Genomic DNA, 22,420 nt, shown 5'->3' with positions numbered 1-22,420 from the left:
CATCCTTTTTGTCATAGCTTATCATATTTCAACAGACCTTACTTTCTTGCCAGAAAAGTAGATATATATATTTTTAATCAAAGGATTAAAATCTAAAGGTGAAGGACCAGGAGCAAGACCTTGGGGGAGTTATAGCAGAGGGCTTGATTAAGACGTCAACCCAGTGGTGCCATGAAAAACGGGGTGATGCTCCCTACAGGAAAGATTAGAGACTTTTTAGTTTAGATAAAAGGCTAGGAAGAGGCAACATGATAGAAGTTTATAAAATAGTGAAGTGGATTTAAAAAATAAATTCTCCCCCTCTCATGGACATCCAATGAAGCTGAATGTCGGAAGATTCAGGACAGATAAAAGATCAGATTTATTCATGCAGCACATAGTCAAACTATGGAACTAGTTTCCCCAGGAGGCAGTGATGGCCACCAACTTGGATGGCTTGAAGAGAGCATTGGACAAATTGATGGAGGAGAGGGCTATCAATGTCTACTTGCCATGATGGCTATATGCTCTACTTCCACAATTGGAGGCAACAATGGTTCCAAATAGCTGTCCTGAAAACCATAGAAGGGAAGATTGCTCTTGTGCTCATGTTTTGCTTCCTGGTCTCCCACAGGCTGCCAGACTAGATGAGTCATTGGCTTGATCTAGCAGGCTATTCTTATGTTCTTAAAATTAAGGTCCAGAAGTGGTTGCTTTTAAAATGAAATGTTTATTTCACAAAACATGGGGAGAAGGAATTCTAAAGTGGTGGGAAGAAGAGATTTTAACGACATACCACTGATTTCTAGCTACTTCTATTCATCACAATCCTTTCCCGTCTTCTATAACATCTCCACACACACCCTACAACCCCGCGTAATTTACAAAAAATTTAGGACATCATTCAATGTAAAGCAACAGACTACATGACTGCTGGCCAGTTTACTTGGGACAAGCTCTCCCTCCCCCCGCCACTCAAGATGGACTTTTACTATAACCACAGCATTTTTAAAAAAATGTTAACATTGTGCAGGGGGGGGGGGGAGTAAACAGGCACAATGTCTGAGACCTGACACACCCCTGCCAGTGAACGTACATGAGATGTTAAATCCTTATCTGAACTCCTAACTAACCTGACAGTTACCCTGAAATGAAGTCAAAATAACTAAGTTCATGAAAAACTATAAATAAGTTCAATTATGGAACAAATGACAGTAAGCCCGCAACTTACGTGGGGGTTATGTTCTGGGGAGAGTCAAAGCACATCGGGTGCAATAGCAGATGGGATTACCAGTCTTTTTTACCCCTGAACACCCTCCTCCTTTCTGCCCCCTTTAAAAAAATGTTTTGCCAAGCACATAAAGATAAATGCACACACTAGTTAAATGTGTGTAAGTTGTGAGCATATTGTACATCATTTGAAGTGTAACTTTGGGAAACAGCTTCCACACCCTTCAGCACAAAACAAAAACAAAAACCCACCTATACAGTTATATCTGTCACCACCTTTTTCCATGGTAAGCTAAATGGAAAACGGCAGCTTAATCCAAACCACCAACATGGTTTTAGCAAAAGGAGAATCTGACATAATTCCTTGATATTGGAGGGTAGAAAATGTGGGCAGGCTGAAGAAGGGCAATGTCACTGGACAATTTTGCTGACAAAGCCCCTCCTGTGTTGAAGAATAAAACACAATGGTCCAGCCACTGGGTCATTTTAATTACCAAATATAAATAAAACTTGTTCTGGCTTCTTCAATCAAATAGCATCTTTTCTCCTCCAAGATACAAGCTTACATTATGAGCAATTTTTGTGAAGGCAGAATGGCTATTTTGGAGCAGAACAGATTTGGGACGCCACTTAGAAAATAATTTGATTTATGGACAGGATGACTGGACCTTCACATACCCTCCCGCAACAACACTGTGCTTTCCATTAAGTTAAAAGGAGTGCAATGATTTCTACTATAAAAAAAGAACTAAGCTATAATCAGAAAACCTATCCAGACTGCCTTTACGTAGTCTCAAGCAATTAAAAAAAATCAGTTTTAAAGTGCTAGCATGAAAGAAGGGATTACATAATAAGTGGTTCAAGAGGCAATAAATGTTCCCATTATTCTACAAGTTATCGGGGTCATTTCTCATTACAAGAGACTCTCAACTTACGTGGGGATTATGGTCCAGGGATTGCACCTAATGCCAAAGTCATGTTTGGTCAAAACACACTGGGTTCAATGGCAGGAGGGATTGGCACAGTCCTTTTACCTGAACATCTGCCCCCTATTTAATTTTCTAAAAAAATTTTTTGCCAAACACATGAAACTGAATGCGCATGGTTTATAAATGCATAAGTTGTGAGTTACCTTTATTGTAAAGAAGCCACACCTTTTCAAACAATTATTTCACCAGATTTCGATCCATGATAATGAACCAAACACATTTAACACCTAGCTTCTCAAGTGCCTTTTCCCATATTCAGGTGAAACCTTTTTCTTTCCCTGACCAATTTTCTTTCACAAGGATCTCTGAAGCTTATAGACATTCTAGTCTTAACATACTACATTTTGTTGGCTAGGCGTTAACACACTGACTTGTTATATAACATGAGATGTCCTACAACTTTTTTCAAGCAGCCCATTTAAAGAAGTTTTTCTTTATATATATATATCTATATATATATATCTATATTTCTATTTCGGTCAGAGAGAAGATTCAATAAGATTCCGGTATAACAAACTCAAATTCAGTACTGCCATCCGATGGATTTTGTTTGAATAGTGATTCACTTCCCTGTGGAACAAAGATATCATCCCAGGTCATTGGCTTTCCTGAAGGGTTAGGGGCTGGTTCTTGAGGGGCTTCTTTTGCAGGGTCAACAGGATAAACAAGAGCATTGTCATTTACCATAGGTATATTGCTGGAACTTCCTGAAATATATGCATAATTTCTGATCTGCAGAGACCGACAGGGATGCAAGCGATATAGCTTGGACTCGCCAGAAGGATCCTGGCTGTGAACCGATCTTACGTGCGTGGCCATGACCTGATAGTTGATGAAACACTGTCCACATGCCAAGCACTGGTACCGCCGCTCCCCGGTATGGTGAATTTCATGCTTGGTGCGGTACTCCGCAAGAGGAAAAACCTTCTCGCAATAGCGACATGGATACTTCTTCTCCCAAGAATGCACGTTGAAGTGTCTCCGCAAACTTGTAAGACAAACGTAAGACCTCCTGCACACAATGCAGATATAGTAGACCTTGCCATCCATTATGAGTTCATAGTGATCATCATGCTTTACTTTGAGGCGCTTCCTGTTTGTAGAATCGTCCCCCGATGTTCTGGGCATGTCATCCAACTGCACTTCTCCATCAGCTTCATCTTTCACAGGGATTACAATATCATAGGTATCTTCACCGATGTTTGCATAAACCTTGCAACCTGTCGACAAGCTTTCTATCTCAGTAGCTTTATCTAAAGTGATGGTCTTCTGGCCTTCCGTTACGTGCTTTGGCACAGCGCCCGCTGGAGCGTCCTTGTTGCTCCCAGGAAGAACATCAGAAACTTTCTTTTTGAACTTTCTGGGTTGGGAGACTGGTTCTTGGGGAAAGCTAGGACTGTGCTTCATCTGTACTCCTGTGGCATCAGGTGCAGCGGCTGGTTTAGGGGTGGTGGGCTGCTGGACCAAAGAACTGCTGCTTGCTGAACCTGGGCTGGATGAACCGAGGATGTCGTCGTCATCTTCAACATCCTCATCTTCATCCTCTTCTTCATCAATGGCATTGGTTTCCATGTCAGTTAAGGAATCATTATTAGATGGCTGCTGATTCTCTTCGGGGATAGGAGATACCTCTATTTCATGTGATGAGCCAGCATTTGGCAATGCTCCAATCTGTGGCCTATTTAACACAAGCACATTTGGAGCCATAGGTTTTGGAACCGGGGGGACAAGTTGCTCAGCAGGTACTTGGTTTTCAGTTGGATTTGACTGGCCAGGGCACGAGTCAAGCCTCGGAGCTGTCGCTGCAACTGACTGAGGCAGGGAACTACTGCTGGTACAATTTACTTGATCAGGGACCCCCACAGGATTTAGGCAAGGCTGGCTCTGTGCTACTACAGTAGGCTCCAGAGGACAGTCCTTTGGAGGCACAAGCTCAGAGCAGAAAATGACATCGTCATCATCAGAATCACTGATAGTAATCTTTGCAGCATCACACGCTTCCCCATGCAACGAGACTGTTACAGCAGGCTTCTCATCAATCAGATTTTGGCCCCCAGCTGGTGTTGGAGACTTCTGTGCTTCAAGGCCATTAGTTTCAGAGCTGGGCCATTCTGAAGAGCCAGGCTTGACACTTCCTGACATACTTTTCACCTGCTGCAAAGGACCACCCAAATCAGCAAGGAATTTAACTCCCAGCAACTGCCCTGATTTAATTAACTCATCGAGCAAGTCCGATCTCACCCGGACTATTTTGGAGCTGTAAATGTAATTGAGAATTTCTGCAAAAATCTCTGCTCTGATGAAGTTCAGTTCAACCACTTGACCTGCAAGCGCGAAAAGCTGGTGGAAGTAAGTGCTGGAAGCTGAAAGGACATTTCTGTGGGCTCGAAATTTTCGGTCCTCCACAATGATGGTAACATCACAGAAAAGTCCATGTCCTCGCTGTTCGTCCAAAGCCTTTAACAACATGCCAGAGTACTGGTTGTCTGTTGCGGTGATTAGCTTCCTGGTCTCCATTCCTATAATGAGAAAGAGAAGTGTGATCATATGTATTTGCTACAGAAGAAGATGCTTATACTCTGTGCCCCAAATATCATCTTGAATGTTTAGCAGCAGCATCTTAAACCAGAATGAAAGCTTTTAAGTTGGAATGTTAATGAATTTGACTTATGAGATTATCTTGCTGGGAAGCCATGTATTAAGGAACAACTCATAGAGTTTCTCAAAATGGAAAGCATTAAGAATATTTACTATTACATTTCCCAATAACCTGGGCTACGATCCTAAACTGCTTATTTTAAAAGTAAATTCTCTTAACAATAATGGCCCTTCTGCATAATGTGTTTAAAGTTGCACGTGTGACTGGGGGGGGGGTCATCCTAGAGAGTGTGTGTACAAATATTGGGGTCAGTTCTAGAAACTATCAGATAGAAAATCTGTGCTTAAAAAAACCAAATAATTTATTAATGTCCCAAACTAAATACTGCTTCCCTTCAAATAAAGCTAAATGTTATAAGGCTGCAGCCTCTTGGATGATGGAAAAGCAGCTTTGAAAAATATCTAAGCAACGCTGCCAGTGACAACACTTTTCCTAGAACTGTTTTGCAGAAAAACAATAAATATTTACAAACCTCAAATGCCAAGCATCTGTGCAAATCCAATACATAAAGAAGACTGATTATATTATATCAGCCTCTTTGGGGATAAATGCATCTCTCATTCTCCTAATTAAGAGGAAAAATAAAAATATTTTTAAAGAATACTGTTAACTGAAGCAAAGAAAATGCAAGGGGGCATTTAAATAGTGTTACACAACCGAGGGCTACTACCTTACACATGTATTGTTAGTCAGGTTGCCAGAGCAAACAAGTCACTGAGCTCCCGAGCCTTTAAGTACAGGGTGAAAGGAGCATCTCAACAATTTAGAGGGAAAGTTTATAGATAAACCTAAGGAAATCATGAAAGCCTTTCAAAATTATTATAAAGCATTATACCAAGGAGAGGAGGTAAACGATGAAGAAATAGGGAATTTTTTAAAAAAAATTAATCTACCTAAATTGACACCGGAAAAAACCGAATTAATAAATAAAGAAATTACAATGTTAGAATTAAAAGAGGCAATAAAAGGCATGAAAAAAGGGAAAGCCCCCGGCCCGGACGGCCTACCAATTGAATACTATAAAAATCTCCACGATGATACGCCGATTTATCTGAAAATTTTAATGAATATGGCACTTATGAAAGGATCCATACCTAAATCTTGGAGTGAAGCTCAAATTGTACTCCTCCCCAAACCAGATGCAGATCCAGAAAAAATAAATAATTACAGGCCAATTTCATTATTAAACAGATTATAAAATTTTCGCAAAAATCCTAGCAAATAGAATAAATAGAGTTATAGCAGATTTAATTCACAAAGACCAAGCGGGCTTCGTTAAAGGTAGGAAAGCAAAGGATAATATAAGAATTATTGTTAATATATTTGAATGCTTAGAAAATAGAAGGGATAAAAAAGCGGCAGTTCTAGCCATTGATGCAGAAAAAGCATTCGATAGAGCATCATGGAAGTTTATGCTGGGAGCAATACAAGAAATAAAATTAGGAGATAAAATGGAAAAGGCAATTGGCGCAATATATGAAAGTCAGAAAGCTAATTTGTTAATAAATGGAAAATTTACAGATAACATAAACATCACAAGAGGCACCAGGCAGGGATGCCCCCTTTCGCCATTGCTCTTTATAATCACACTGGAACCTCTATTGAAAACAATAAGGGAAGATGAAAGAATAAAAGGTATAATAATCGGTAATAGAAAATATAAAATCAAGGCCTTTGCCGATGATTTAGTGATAACGACGGAAGACCCCTTAATTAGTGTCCCTCAAGCATTATCTAAAATTACAGAATACGGGAAATTAGCAGGATTAAAATTAAATTATGAAAAAACGAATATGTTAACAAGAAATATGGAAAATGAAGAAAAATGTAAATTACAAGAAATAACTGGCTTAAAAATTAATAAAAAAATGAAATATCTAGGAATAAGGATGACAAATAAAAATATCGACTTAATACAAGAGAATTATATAACCACATGGAAAGAAATAAGAAAAAAGATGGAAACCTGGAAAAAATTAAAGATATCCTTTATGGGCAGAATATCTTTAATTAAAATGTGTGTTATATCAAAAATGAATTATCTATTCCAGAATCTGCCAATTTTAGGTAAGGAAAAGCATTTCAAGGACTGGAAAAAAGATATATCGAATTTCATCTGGAATGGGAGAAAACCAAGAATAAAGCACAAAATTATGATAGATCACAGAAAGAGAGGGGGGGCGGATTGCCAGATATAGAGTTATATCACGATGCGGCAGCATTGACATGGCTTAAAGACTGGATGGACTTGGAAAATAATGATTTGTTGGACCTGGAAGGGGAGGGAATAGGGGCCGGATGGCATTGGTACCTTTTGAGAGATAAAATAAGCAAAAAAAATGTTTTTATGTATAACATTATAAGAAAATCTATATATAAAGTGTGGCAGAAATATAGAAGATATTTCGAACCCAAAACCCCCTGGTGGGTATCCCCATTAGAAATTGTGGCTGTTAAAAGACGTAATACTGAAGGCAGGTGGCCAACCTATAGAATCCTTTTAGAAGAAAAAGAAGGAATATTAAAACTAAAAGATTACGCAGAAGTTAAAAGCCATTTTAGCAGTTGGTTGCAGTACTTCCAGGTAAACCAAAGGTTTCAACAAGATAAAAAGATTGGATTCGAGAAAGAAAAATCAAAATTAGAGGAAATATTATTGGGGTCTACGGAAAACCATATAAAAAATCTATACCAAACCTTATTGATATGGGAAACAGAAGAAGAATTAACAAAAAATTCAATGATTAGATGGGGTCAAGATTTGGGAAGGACAATCACAATAGATAAATGGGAAAGCTTATGGGATAGGGATTCAAAATTTACACCCAATTATGATATAAAAGAAAATTTGCTAAAAATGCAGAATAGGTGGCATTTAACACCGGAGAAATTGGCAAAGATGTATCCGGGTGCCAGTAGCCAATGCTGGAGATGTCTAAATGAGACAGGCTCCTATATCCATATGTGGTGGGGATGCAAACACATCAGGGTGTTTTGGGATGAAGTTTATAGGGAATTAAAAAAAATAGTGAAATATTCATTTAAGAAAAAACCGGAAATCTTCCTACTAGGTATGCTAGGGGAAGATATTAAACCACAGGATAGATGCCTGATAAGTTACGCCACAGCGGCAGCAAGATTATTAATAGCAAAGGAATGGAAATCTCAAAAGGTACCAACCAAGGAGGATTAGCAAATTAAAGTAATGAATTATTGTAATTTGGCCAAAAGATATGGGGAAGTAAAGGGAATAAAGGAAGAAGATAGTGCGAAAAATTGGAAACTATTCATAGATTATATTGGGTGCAAGACGGAAAAACCAAACCTATTACAGAATTGTTAAACGCTCAAATGAAAATATGGCAGAGAGAGAGAAAAAAGAGAAGAGAAAGAAATAAGGCATAAAAGGAAGAAATAAGGAAATAACATTGAAAGAACGTATAAAAAATGGTAGAGGAGTAGTAAAATAAAGGATATGTTGTAGGAATAGGAACCAAAAGGTGCAGATACAAACAAGAAGGAGAATTGACAAGACAGTTTAGTGAAGGTTGAGAAGAAGGGAAAGGGGTGGGGGGAGGGGGGGAAACCAGTTGATGTTTTTTAGATACAGTGGTACCTCGGTTTATGAACACAATTGGTTCCGGAAGTCTGTTCATAAACTGAAGCGAACTTTCCCATTGAAAGTAATGGAAAGTGGATTAATCCGTTCCAGACGGTCCGCGGAGTAACCGTTCATAAACTGAAGTGAACTTTTCCATTGAAAGTAATGGAAAGTGGATTAATCCGTTCCAGACGGGTCCGCGAAGTACTTAAACTGAAGCGTTCATAAACTGAAACATGGGTGTAATTGGTTCCGGAAGTCTGTTCATGAACTGAAGCGTTCATAAACTGAAGCGAACTTTCCCATTAAAAGTAATGGAAAGTGAATTAATCCGTTCCAGATGGGTCCGCGGCGTTCATAAACTGAAAATTCATAAACCGAGGTGTTCATAAACCGAGGTTCCACTGTACTGATTAATTGAATGGACACACATATGCATTTCGTCGTTTTTCTGTTTTATTTGTTGTTGTTTTTCTTTGATGGTTTTTTTCTTTTTTTTCATCTTTTTCTTTTTGTAAATTTGTAGGTTTTGTGTAATGATTTGTAAAAACCAATACGGTAAAGTTCTTTTTTATTAAAAAAAAACACCAAACAATTGCACCTTTCCCATAACTGGTGAGAAAAGTTGCAGCTGTTGTAATTCTCACTCCTAGGCAACTGTTAAAAGACATGCGAGCCCAGTTCCCTATTGCATCCTTAGAGCTAAGAGCTTATCCAACCTTCTTCTTGTGCAGCTGCTTTTACCCTGGGGAAAAACTGCTCTTTAGTGATCAGTCAGAACAAATGACAATTTGGCTTTTCCTCATGTATTGCCTGCCATTTGTTCCGATCTATTTCTGAAACTGCTTGGACCTGTGCTTTCTAGGATGGGCCCAATGAGACAATGTTGTATATTAGAATAATTAAAGTGCAGACAGCTCCTGTCCTGTTGGAAAGAGAGTGAGAGTGAAGTCAGAAATTCAGTGCTTATAAGATCCTACAGATTGAGAAGCCAGCTTGGTTAAATAATGTAGGCATGCTGAGACATATCCTTGGAGGTGTTTGATATATACTACTTAAAGGGACTATAGACTGGGTATCTGGGAGGAGAGCATGTGAGAGCGTGAAGCCTGGGAAAGGCCCACTTTCAAGACTAAATCTAGCTCCACCATAGCCACTACTACAATCAACTGCAAAGAGAGCTGTAGACCAGGTCCCTCTCACCCTGCGCTGCACATGTAAAAAGGATAACCAGACTGAAGCCTCCATTGCTTGCAGAGGGAAGGGCAGAACAGTTTTGAGGTTTCCCCTTGGAGACTCAATTCAGGGCCAACATCACCTGGAAATCAAGCTCACTTTGCCAAGTTGGCTCAGTTACTCCTACCCTAACTGAAACAGCACCCACCCCTCCAAGCAGAGCTGTGTAGTACCAAATGCCAGTCACTTTGGCACCTGGAGCAGAAAAAACCCACAAGTATTTCTCACTCGCCTTAGCGGGAAACCGTCTCCAACCCAAATATAATAATAATAAATTAAATTACTAACATCCAAATGAATAACCAAAAACCAGCTACCTCTCTCTGCCTAATAATGGTAGAGTCAGGACAGAACAGTAGTACTTGTTGCCCGCTGGAAGGTGGACTTCCAAGCTCCAAAAACCAAACCTGGCTTAGCCTACAAATTGAGATTAGAAGTGGTAGCCGCCCCGCAATAGGATTCTTAGAAAGCAACCAGTGTGCAGAACCCTCAGTCTCAGTCTGTTTCACCTGGACTGTGCATTTGTTGGATTGAACTTTGGTTGTGGGGAGCCAGGCTGAAAACATGAACACAGCAGCAAAATGGGTGCAAGAGGTGAGTTGGTATTCCTTCCAGAAAAGAAACGAAGCGGGCATTAGCAGAGGTTTTAATGTTTTAACTTCCAAGGGCCTTTTAAAGTGTTACAAATGGTCTGGTTTTCTGTAACCTGCTCTGAGTTATGGGGTGGGGGCAACTGGGACAGCAATGTAATGGAACACATATGAGAAGCTTTCTAGAGAGATTAACGTCTGGTATATTGTCAGAGAAGCCAAGAAAAAGGACACAAGGGAATATGGGTTTATTTGTTTATAGGCCCTGCTCTGACGCTTTTAAAATCAGTCTGATAGACAAGAGAGGTTCAGATGCAAAGGTCTCTGCCTAAGAAGCTACAGGTTCTCTACCTAAAAACAAGCTGTGTTCTGCATGACCCCTCCTCACACTTCCCTTCTCCCACATGCCCAGTGTTGACATCTAAAATGACCCACAAAAACGCAGCTGCTGAAGCTTTTCCCAGTTTATTTCACAGCCGGGGAAAGTTTCAGCTGCAGTCAAAGCTGGAGAAACAGAGCCTGTAAACAAAGTGGCAACTCTTAGGAGTGAACCATAGAGGATTGTCATGCAGAATATATTTGTCAAACTGGAGCAACAAGTTTCTATAGGAAAAGAGCAGAACAGGAAAGCAGAAACCTTGGGAAATCTTTGATTGCTACATATGCATACTCTATGCATTATGCTCAACTCCAATCATCTTCACACTGTAGTGCATGCAGTTCTTTTGCGATTTTGCTTTATACATGCTGCAAACTGAAGGCTGAGGGAACTGCTGTGAAAGAGAACAGTTTCAAGTGTAAACAGGGGTCCCCAGACTTACCGCGCCGACCGCGCGGTGGGCCGGAGGGCAGGGGAGTGCGCGCGCAGCGGGCCGGAGGGCGGGGGAGTGCGCGCCCGTGCGCATGCGCACACGCACACGGGCGGGGAAAAAATCGCCGAAAATCGCTTGTGCGCATGCGTATGGGCCTCCCCCGACCCGGAAGTGCACCAGAAATGACCTCTTCCGGGTCGGGAGAGGCCCATACGCATGCGCACAAAGGATTTTCGGCGATTTTTTGCCGATTTTTTAGATCGTCGCTGCGCCGCGCGCCGTGAGAGCGGGCGGCGGCAGCGGGCGGCGGGGGTCGTCGCGGGCCGGATTGGAAGGCCGATTGGGCCGCATCCGGCCCGGGGGCCGTAGTTTGGGGACCCCTGAGTGTAAATGATGGTATTCAAGTTGTAAGTGTGTGAAATGGAAGAGGCTTTAAGGTGCCATTTGTGGGGGGAAGTCAGTGAGTGAGGGGTGAGATGCAACTGCAAGGGGAAGATGCTAGGGGGAGAAAGAGCAGAAGCAGAGATACCAGAGTGGGGGGAGGGGGTTAAGGGAACACTTGGGAGGAAAAGAAACAATGAGCACCAAGGAGAGAAGAAGCAAGCAGCAACCTCGGGAAGGGGGTGTGCTGTAGCACCTTAGTTAGGAACATGGGATACTGCATTATACCAAATCAGACTTATGGGTCTAACCAGCCCAGTAATGTATACACTGGCTGGCAACGGCTTTGCAGGGTTTCAGACAGTCCTACCTGGAGGTGCTGGGGATTGAACTTGGGATATTCTGCACACCAAGTAGGTGCTCTACCCCTTGAGTTGCAGCTCTTCTACTGGGGGAAGCAGGGGGTGGGGTGGGGTGATGGCAGACCAGCTCACGCTGCAAGTCCCCCTACACTAAGCATCTACTGTACCACTCAAGTATACTCTCTGGGCCCTTGTCCCCCAAGCATAGCTGGACCAGGGGGCTCATCCACACTTCTACCTAGAAAGCATGGGTCCAAGTGCTTTCCCACGTTCTAGGCATATGTCTGAGTGGTTTCCCCTTTGTCCCTCTCCTTTCCTAGGGCAAACCTGCTCTTTAGCGATAGGTTGGAACAAATGGCCATCGGGGGAAACCCGAATTGCCTTTACAAGAGGAATTAGGGATGAGTCCTTTAACCAGCCACTTTCCCCCGGGAACAAACGGCAATCTGCAGAAAACTCAATTGTTGTTTGCTCCGATTCAGCACAAAACCATGTATTTCCCTAGCCGGGGGGCGGCAGGGAGATGCAAACGGAAGTATGGACAAGCCCTGATCAATGGGGTCTGTCCTCTTATTTGTTATTTACCCTTTTGCTTCCAAAAAGAAAAGGGTGTGTGCTCTATCCCTGAAGAGAAAGGAAGAATCCCAGTAGGGGAAAACCAACAGACTTGAGGGTTCAGCACAAGTTAGTGGAGTGGGTGGGGGCGCGCGCAAAAAATAACGGGGGAAAGGGGAAGCGGCTCCCCAGGACACCCCAGGGGGATGCTTCCTCTCCTCCTCCCCCCAACCCTCTTTCTCCAGCTGAGCTAATGCTGGAAGCTGCTGAGCCCCCTCCCCATAGCATGCTGGGGGCGGTGGGGGAAGCACGCGCAAGGCGGCACCGGCTTGCACAAAGGAGAGCGCGCCGCCTTCTTTTCCTGCCGGCCTCACCCGGCGCTTTACCTTCCCCGGAACCCCTCCCGCACCCCGCGTAACTTAAGTGGGGGTTGGGGAGGTAGGAGAGAGAGGGAGAAAGAGAGATATATACGGGCCCGATACCTCCGCCGCGCTTCTTGCACCGTCGCCCAAAGCCGCCAGCTCCGAAGACAGGCGCACGCGAAAACTCGCCGTCCGCAGACGTCGAAGACGCCTCCCCGTTAGCCGCGCCGCCGCCAGGGGGCTCTGTTGCACGCTCTCCATAGCACCAGCGCTGCTTCCTCTCCCCGCCCCCTGGTTTCAGGAATCGGGAGGCGAACACGCGCGCACGCTCGGCAGGTTTCGGCAACTTCGCCGCCCGAGCGCGCATGGCAACGTTCGGAGAGGGCGGGTTCGAAGGGAGAGCCTTAGAAGAACGCGCTCGGCTGCTGTCGGAAAATTCCGGCGAAAGAGAGGAAACCCAGAAAGGAACCCCGAAGGCTCTTCGGCAACTTTCGGCTTTTGGGACGATGACCGCATTCTGCGCGGCTCAGTGTCTTTTAAAAAAACAACCAAAAATTAATTGATGGATCGTGTTATTTATTATTATTATTATTATTATTATTATTATTAATTATTATTATTAAAAATGGAGCCGCTAGAATGCGGTCATCTCGAACACTCCAAAAGCCGAAATTTCATTAATTAAAAGTAATTAAAGTCATTGATAAAAAGAATTAATGGATGGATGAATGGCAAAGGCTCAGCAACCACGGAGCTACGTCCTAGAAAGCCGCCGCCCACGTGGCTGAGAGTCATCAGAGCATCGTCGCAAGCTCTTAAGCCACGTGTGCCCCAGAACCCAGGGGCAGTCTACACAGTCTTACTAAAGAATGGGGCTTCCGTGTAAACATAAAAAGGAGAATGCTGCAAACTCCTATGCATGCTCTGTACTTGGGAAGGAGTCTCCTTGAAGCTTACTTCCGAATATGCAAGCACCAGGTTGTTGTTTTTTCGGGTCGGGGGTGAAGGGAAGGAATAATCAGAAGCACCTCTACCCTCAAAGCCCACAGACTCTAAATAAAAATCAGCATTTAAATACTCGTTCACTTTGGCTATAAAAAAAAAATTATGCTGCTGCTACACCAGACAACCTACTACAAATACAAGTCCCACTTCAGTGAAGAATGCTGGTGTTAAACTCGCCAGTACTGAACTGAGAAAGAAAAGCAACTTGCTCAAATGTCCTTGGAAACAGCAGCTTATTCCAGGCAGCCAACTGGATGTAACTGGGCATACTTCACTTTATGAAGCATAGCCAAAACACAACTTGCATGTAAAATGCTTCCGACATTCTTTTAAAAAACATACCTTGCAACTAATCTCATCAGGGGCAAAATTAAAGATTTACTCACCAAGTCTGCAAAGTGCTATCCAGTACTGCAAAGAAAACCCAGTCCCAGGAGCCACTTGAAATGCTAGATACCTATGCTAATGCCCTGACCTGCATTTGTCAACCTTGATAAAGACAGCCTAGCAAGCAGCTTGCCCCTAGCTTGGCTTTAGCTTTTACTGGTGGAAACTGTTGATTTATGCACATCCCGTCAATCCACAAGCGTATGAGCTGCCTACAAGTTGGGAATGCAAGCCACTTGTTAATCACCTCAGATTAGGCAACTGGTCCTAACATATATAAAAAAAGAACTTGATTCAATAACAGAAAAAACACAAGAAGCAGAAGTATCCTTTAAATCACCTATTGCCATTTGATTGTAATTACCTATTGTCATTTAATTCCCACCTGTATATTGATGGTGTCAATGATCAATGACTGCAGTTTGTTTGTATTGCTAATGTACTTTCTCCGCTTGCAGTTAGCACAATTCTGGGATTCATACCCTGCTTTCTCAGTAGAATCTCCAAGTGTTCTCTATTGTTTTCTGGGAGAAGCTCAACTGGTGAGCAGCCCTTGGAATGTTTGCCCGTTAGGAAATAAGTGTGGACCTACCAATAGTTAGGGACACAGGTGGTGCTGTGGGTTAAGCCACAGAGCCTCGGGCTTGCCGATCAGAAGGCCAGCGGTTCGAATCCCTGGGACGGGGTGAGCTCCCGTTGTTCATTCCCAGCTCCTGCCAACCTAGCAGTTCGAAAGCATGTCAAAGTGCAAGTGGATAAATAGGTACCGCTACAGCAGGAAGGTAAACGACGTTTCCGTGTGCTACTCTGGTTTGCCAGAAGCGGCTTTGTCATGCTGGCCACATGACCCCGGAAGCTGTACGCCAGCTCACTCGGCCAATAACGCAAGAGGAGCGCTGCAACCCCAGAGTCAGTCACGACTAGACCTAATGGTCAGGGGTCCCTTTACCTTTACCAATAGTTAAGGGAATGTGGATGTATTTTCCTTCTTTCTGGGTAAGTATTTCTAATATTCCTCCCTACCCACATTTCTTTTCACTGGTGTCTTAAGACAGAGTCAATTCCTCGAAGAGAGAAAATTTGTGGAAGCGCCTGTTATTTCCACAGCCTGCTGTAACTCCAATACTACTTTAACTTTACGACTCCCCAGGTCGCTTCCTGGGCAAGATGGTGTTGGGCAGCGGGGAGTCCTACTGGGTGACTCGCTGGATCATCACCTTGTGGTGAGTGAGCTTCCATGTTCCTATGACCCTTGTGAGTGAAGCCGTTGGGAGTCTCATACTCCCAGCTGCGTCACCCAAGGCGGTAAGGTCAAAGGGGAGGAGCTAGACCAAGAATGATCCAAGAAGTCCTCAACTGCAGAACAGGCGGAAGATAACAAGCGGTATGTTACAACAGCTGTGAAGGTGGATGAAGGCTGCAGCAAATAAGAATCTACCAGTCGTCGTGATACTCACACCATCAGAACAGAGCCTTACTGCGAAGACTGTACATTGGTCAGCGTGCACAGATCTACACACATAAAACAAATTCATGCACAGGTGTCTTCCAAAAACCCATCCCAAACCCAAACCTCAAAAGTACCATGGCTATCGGCAAATGGTAACAGGCGCAGGACCATGAAATCTGGAAGCCCCTAGTCATGAACCAGTACATGGGCGGTGGATACAGATTCAATCACTCTGACTCAAGGAAAGAGGCAGTTGAGCAGCCAGGCAGCTGTATCCATGACTGAGCAGCCCTTTTTAGGATCCACTCTGCTCATCCCAAAAAGAGGGAGGGGCTAGAAAAGGTGCCCCAAACATAGTCTGCCTATTTCCCTGACTGGATTGCCATGCCCAGTGGGGCCACCCAGCAGTCATTAATGACAATTGAACTTTGGAACATGGAATATATGGACTTTGTTGGATAACACAGATAATGAGCATCCCGAATGCTGAACTGCCATCATAGCAAGAGAGTTGCGAAGTTTTAACATCAATATTGCAGTGCTTCAAGAAACTTGAAGAGCTGGTGAGAGACAATTGAAGAAAGAAAAGGAGGCTATACTTCTTCTGGAAAGGTCTACCTGAACAAGAACATTGAATACATGGAGCAGGCTTTGCTATCAAAAAAGATCTTCTGAAGCTCTTGTCAGAAGTCCCTATCAGCATTAATGAGCAACTTTCAACCCTTCGAATAAAACTCACCATAAACCAACAGGCTACTATTCTAAGCGCTTACCGTATGCACCAATACTGAATGCCAATGAAGGCATTAAAGAGGGTTTTTTTACTCTCAGCTGGATACCATCTTCTCAGAGATGCCTAAGGAGGATAAAATTATTCTCCTGGGTGATTTTAATGCAAAAGTTGGGCGATATTTTAATCTGTGGCCTTGGACTATTGGAAAAGAAGGAATTGGCAACAGCAACCAGAACGGAATCTTACTTTTGACGATATGTGCAGCACACAACCTTGTTATTACCAACACACTCTTTCAACAAAAAAATAAATTTAAATCATGGAGGCACCCTCTGTCGAACCACTGGCACCTCTTAGACTATGTAATTGTCCGAATAGAATATTGCTGTTATGTGCTCCTTACCAGAGCTATGATAAGTGCCAACAACTGCTGGACAGATCACCGATTAATACATTCCACGATGGCTATCAAGATTATACCACAACTTGGCTTCAAGGTAGGAAACCAAGGCGCAAAATGAACACTCAAGCCCCTCAAGATTGCTTCCAAACTACTACAGGACCATCTGCTACATTGAGGAACACTGGACCAAGCTAAAAACATCCATTACTGCAGTGTGTGAACCAAACCAAACTATTGGATACCAAACAAAGAAACACCAGGACTGGTTTGATGAGAATAACAGTGAGATTGGACACATTACTGACAAGAAAAGGAAGGCCCTTCAGATCTGGCAAAGAGACAGAAACAAACAAACAAATAATACCCCACCCATCTGGCAGTGTTTCCCAAGCCACTCTGGGCAGCTCCCAACAGAATCCGTATTAAAAACACGATAAAACATCAAACATTAAAAATTTCCCTAAACAGGACTGCCTTCAGATGTCTTCTAAAAGTCAGACAGTTTTTTATTTCCTTGACAACTATTAGGAGAGCGTTCCACAGGGCGGGCACTACTACTGAGAAGGCCCTCTGTCTGGTTCCCTGTAACCTCACTTTTCGCAGGGAGGGAACCACCAAAAGGCCCTTAGAGCTGGACCTCTGTGTCCTGGCTGAACAATGGGGGTGGAGACACTCCTTCAAGTATACTGAGCTGAGGTCATTTAGGGCTTTAAAGGTCAGCACCAACACTTTAAATTGTGCACAGAAGCATACTGGGAACCAATGAAGGTCTTTCAGAACCAGTGTTTTATGGTCTCAGCGACCACTCCCAGTAACCAGTCTTGCTGCTGCATTCTGGATTAGTTGTAATTTCCAGGTCACCTTGAAAGGTAGCCCCACGTAGAGTGCATTTCAGTAGTCCAAGCGGGAGATAACTAGAGCATGCACCACTCTGGCGAGACAGTCTGCGGGCAGGTAGGGTCTCAGCCTGTGTACCAGATGGAACTGGTAAGCAGCTGCCCTGGACATAGAATAGAACTGCGCCTCCATGGACAGCTGTGAATGCAAAATGACTCCCAGACTGCACACATGGTCCTTTAGGGGCACAGTTACCCCATTTAGGACCAGGGAGTCCTCCATATGTGCCCGCCCCGTCCCCCCAAAACAGTACTTTTGTCTTGTCAGGATTCAACCTCAATCTGTTAGCCTCCAGACACTCACACAGGACATTCACTGCCTTCACCGGTGAGGTAGAGCTGGGTATCATCCGCATACTGATGAACACCCAGCCCAAACCCCCTGATGATCTCTCCCAGCAGCTTCATATACATGTTAAAAAGCATGGAGGAGAGGACAGAACCCTGAGGCACCCCACAAGTGAGAGCCCAGGGGACTGAACACTCATTCCCCAGCACCACTTTCTGGACACGGCCCAGGAGGAAGGAGCAGAACCACTGTATAACAGTGCCCCCAGCTCCAAGCTCCTCCAGATGGTCCAGAAGGATGTCATGATTGATGGTTTCAAAGGCCAAATCTGGGAGAGCTGTGTACAGTTATTAACCAAATGAAAAACAACAAAGCCAGTAGAACTGATGGGATACCTTCCGAAATCTTCAAAGTGGGAGGAATTGAACTTACACAACACCTTCACGAGCTCATCAAAAAAATATGGGAGAGAGAGAGATCCCAGCAGACTTTAGGTATGCCAAAATTATCAATCTCTCTCTCTAAAAAAGTGACAGAACAGATTGTGGAAACTATTGAGGCATCTTTTCAATAGCTGCGGCCAGCAAAATTCTGGCAAGGATCTTAGCAAACCATCTTTTAAAAATATCCGAGGCTACCTGTGAGGGACAGGGAATATCGGGAGGTCCCTCCCATCTTGAGATCCAGCCCATCTCCGATCGCTGGGGAAAGCAGGGAGAGTTCCGACTCAAGTGGAGAAGCAGGAAGTGGTGTCCGAGGCTCAGGCAAGGTAGCAGAGCCACTGCCCAAGGTGGGACAGGAAGGGGGGAGCAAGGGGGGAAGGCCACTACCACCGACTCTGGAATTGCGCAAGAAACGTCGGGGGAAGAGGCTGGGTCTCCCCAAGCTTTTATGCTGGAGGAGAACGCGCCAATCTCCATTCGGAGGTACTGAAGAAGACGGATAAGATGTGTCAATCTCTGTAAATAGCACTGCCTTTAGCACTGTAAATACACAGTACCAATAAAAGAATAAAATGCAGAGCTGTGTGGAGTCGTTACTCTGAAGTAGCCCACCCAGGCCACTGTGACACTACCCTTCCTGAATCCCAAAATGGTTTTAGACCTTCTAGGGGGACAGTGGGCATGATTTTCACCACTCAACAGCTTCAAGAAAAATGCAGAGAACAAAACCAACCCCTGTATATGCTGATTATTGACCTGACTAAGACCTTCGACACTATAAATCGTAATGCCCTGTAGCATTTCCTTCTGAATTTCCTTCTGAAAATTGACTGTCCAGATAAGTTTGTGAACATCCTTCGGCTCCTCCATGATGATATGACAGCAACAATCGCAGATTGCAACGGTTCTCAAATAAACCATTTACATTAGGACCAGGTGTTAAACAGGTTTATGTTATCGTCCCAACTCTATTCATTATTTCCATTGCCATGATCCTACACTTTGTTGAACGGAAATTCCCCACCGGAGTAGAAATCAAATATCAAACAGATAGAAAGCTCTTTAATCTGAGTAGGCTGAAAGCAAAGAGTAAGGTTACCTTAACTTCTGTCATAGAGTTTCAAGGGCTACAAGGGCCGACATTGATGCCAAAATCCAGCATCACCCGAGTTCTGCGAGTGCAGCTTTCTCCAGATTGAAGTGCAGAGTGTTTGAGGACCGGGACAGTCGCAGGGAAACAAAAATGCTTGTATACTACTATTGTACTACCAACTGTATGCTTGTGAAACATGCACCACATATAAAAAGCCATCTCCAACTCCTCGAAAGATTCCATCAATGGTGTCTATGAAAAATTCTACACATCACTTGTGAAGACAGGCAAACTAATGCCAGGGCACTGGAAGAAGCAAAGATCACCAATGTTGAAGCAATTATTCCTCAACTTCAACTTCGTTGGACTGGTCATGTTGTTCAGATGCCTGATTATTGTCTTCCAAAGCACCTACTCTATTCCAAACTTTAAAGTGGAAAGCGTAATGCTGGTAATCAATAAAAGAGGTTTAAAGACTCTCTCAAGGCAAATCTTAAAAAGTAGTATAAACACTGACAACTGGGAAACCCTGGCCTGCGAGTGCTCCAATTGGAGAATAGCCTTTACCAAAGGTGTCATGGGCTTTGATGACACTTGAACTCAGGACAAAAGGGGAAAACATGCTAAGAGGAAGGCACGTTTGGCAAACCCTCACCATGCTCAACTCCCGCCCGGAAACCTAAGTGGAAGGATGTGTGGATCCAGAATTGGCCTCCACAGTCACTATTAAAACAGTGTTCATGGAAGACAATCTTACTCGGCTACAAGTGATCGCCAAATAAGAAGGATTTAACTGAAGTGAATCAAATAACTCTACCTGTTATACTTCAGTACAGTTAATGTTCACATAATGTTTACAGTATTATTACCCCTGTAAGACAGGCTTCAAATAAAATTGCTCTCAGTTGTCTGAGGTGCGAATGATATTTCATGTTTCGCAAAATTGGAAGGTGTAGGGAGAAGCGTTATAAGCACTGTAATTTCTTAGTCCCAAACACATAATGAAGAACTCTTGTTGAACTGCACCAGGAAAGCTCTGTTGGCTAGAGAGCAGTGGTTCCCAATTAGGGGTCTGGGGACCTCTGGGGGTCTGCAGAACACACCTAGGAGGTCCGTGGCCCCAAACTATATTTTTGGTCATTGTTGCATGGTAATAATTCAAATTTTATGGTCTGTTTAGCGCTGTGTGATTTTTCAACAAATTGGCCAAAATCGGTTTTGATACCACATCGCGATAACAATTTTGACCCAACAATGCGCAGCAATATATTGCTCCTCACACAAGGGAGAGCAGGGCAGCCAATTTCAAGGCACCGCTGATACTGCATGATGAATTCAGCCGATAACACTGCTGATCTGAGCTGCCTTCCCACATGGTGAGGGAGACAAAGGCAGCCGATAATGCTTTCACTCATGCTGACAAACAGAGCAGCTGATCGCCCTCACTTCAAGGCACCATGGCACTATCTTCCCCTGGCACTGAGGTGGAGCAGCCTTTCTCAGTCAGCAGGAAAGCAGCATCAGCTCTTCTCCCCCCCCCCCAGTTCTGATCTCCATGACTGCTCCTTCCCTCATCCCCATGCCTGATCTGCAAGCACCCCACCCGCTGGATCTATGTGACTGCTCCTTCCCTCACTCCCAATTTCAGGTATCAGAATATCGCAAGGTTTAGTGATATATATCACAGTTGAAAACCAGATACCACTCAGCCCTAGTCTGTTTTTCAGTATACCTAAAATCCTTTGCTTATTAGGGGCTACCCCACATTTTGTTCAGAAAATTGATTTTTGAAAGTCGGGGGTCTGTGACTTAGCTTTTGAAAAATAGGGGGTCCTCATTAATTAGCTAATTGGGAACCACTGGGTTAGAGCATGGAGCTGATTACACCAAGGTCGCAGGTTCAATCCCAATATGGGACAGCTGCACATTCATGTATTGAAGGGGGTTGGACTAGATGATCCGCAGGATCCCTTCCAACTCTACAGTTCTATGAAACTACTTCCTAATTATATTGTCTACATTTAGGGTTTAAGAGTAGTATTTGTGTAGCTTACCAACAATGTTCTCTAGTAACTTTTAGGATCCAACCTATCATTTGGAATAAATTATCAGCAAGTTGTGATCCCTCCACTTTAAGGCACAGAAATTTGAGAATCACATTCCAGAACTTCAAAATGAACAATGAATCTGCCACCTATCCTGCACATATGATAGGTATCAAAATGCTGAATATCAAAACACTGCTTTCCTTTATGTGTTTTGTGCATCTCAGCCCTGGTAAAGCTTAGCTGGGAAAACAGAATTTCTAGTTCAGCTAATCTGTAGAGATAAAAAGTTTTATGAACGTATGGATTTGTGTGTGTGTGTTTGTTTGTTTGTGTGTGTGTGTGTGTGTGTGTGTGTGTGTGTGTGATCTGAGAGACTATTATTTGGTAGGTGTGATAACAGTAACTGAGGTGGGTCTTAACGCCAAGAGAACTGCTTTTTATTCCTACATTTTGCTACCCAGAATCAGAAAAAGTAACAAGAAGCCCTTCAGTTCTTAGTCTTATTTTTCCCCAGTATTTGAAGGGAGGGTATCTGCACCCCACAGAAAAAAAGGCGCGCAGCAACCCAGTCAGGACCTTGCTCCGCTTTTTCTTTTATCCAAAGGGGTTGGGTCAAATGGTCCCTAATAAACCTCCCCCCTCCCGCCTTTCTCAGTTGCTTGCCCGGCTTCTTAGCCGCAACTCCGAAGCGCAATGAACTGCGAGGAAAGGTTGTTCTCACCTGGAGTTTGGCCTCCCGCCTCGGTTATGGCGCCAGCCTCCATCGCTCCTTAGGGGCTGCAGCCCATCCAAGCACAAAGGAACCGTCTCTGGGAACCATTGCGAGTCACCTTGTAGCATCACGAGCGCTATACGGTGTTGCGCCCGGATGCAGAGGGTGACCGTAGAGATAAACAGTAAAGAACAGTAAAGAAACG

The 22,420-nt window shown here is 43.7% G+C and overlaps 1 protein-coding gene across 4 annotated transcripts; it reads right to left on the bottom strand.

The window, feature by feature from the left end:
- Positions 1–2,314: 2,314 nt before the first annotated feature.
- On the bottom strand, positions 2,315–22,370 carry ZBTB33 (zinc finger and BTB domain containing 33). Of its 4 annotated transcripts, none has more exons than XM_088664492.1 (3): positions 22,225–22,241; positions 5,330–5,422; positions 2,315–4,717 (listed from the first exon to the last, which is right to left on the bottom strand). In XM_088664492.1, exon 3 carries the CDS (start codon positions 4,713–4,715, stop codon positions 2,691–2,693), a length of 2,025 nt encoding a protein of 674 aa, XP_088520618.1. In that variant the 5' UTR covers positions 4,716–4,717; positions 5,330–5,422; positions 22,225–22,241; the 3' UTR covers positions 2,315–2,690. The 4 variants fall into 4 exon arrangements, with proteins under 4 accessions (XP_088520618.1, XP_034969682.1, XP_034969679.1 ...); XM_035113791.3 differs by lacking the exon at positions 22,225–22,241 and adding an exon at positions 12,877–12,923; XM_035113788.3 differs by lacking the exon at positions 5,330–5,422 and having other exon boundaries at positions 22,225–22,370.
- Between the last annotated feature and the right edge of the window lie 50 nt (positions 22,371–22,420).

The sequence above is a fragment of the Zootoca vivipara genome, chromosome Z2 (genome assembly GCF_965207765.1).
Source record: "Zootoca vivipara chromosome Z2, rZooViv2.hap1.1, whole genome shotgun sequence".
Taxonomy (NCBI): domain Eukaryota; kingdom Metazoa; phylum Chordata; class Lepidosauria; order Squamata; family Lacertidae; genus Zootoca; species Zootoca vivipara.
Note: the sequence above shows the minus strand (reverse complement) of the source record. Positions and strands in the feature narration are given on the sequence as shown.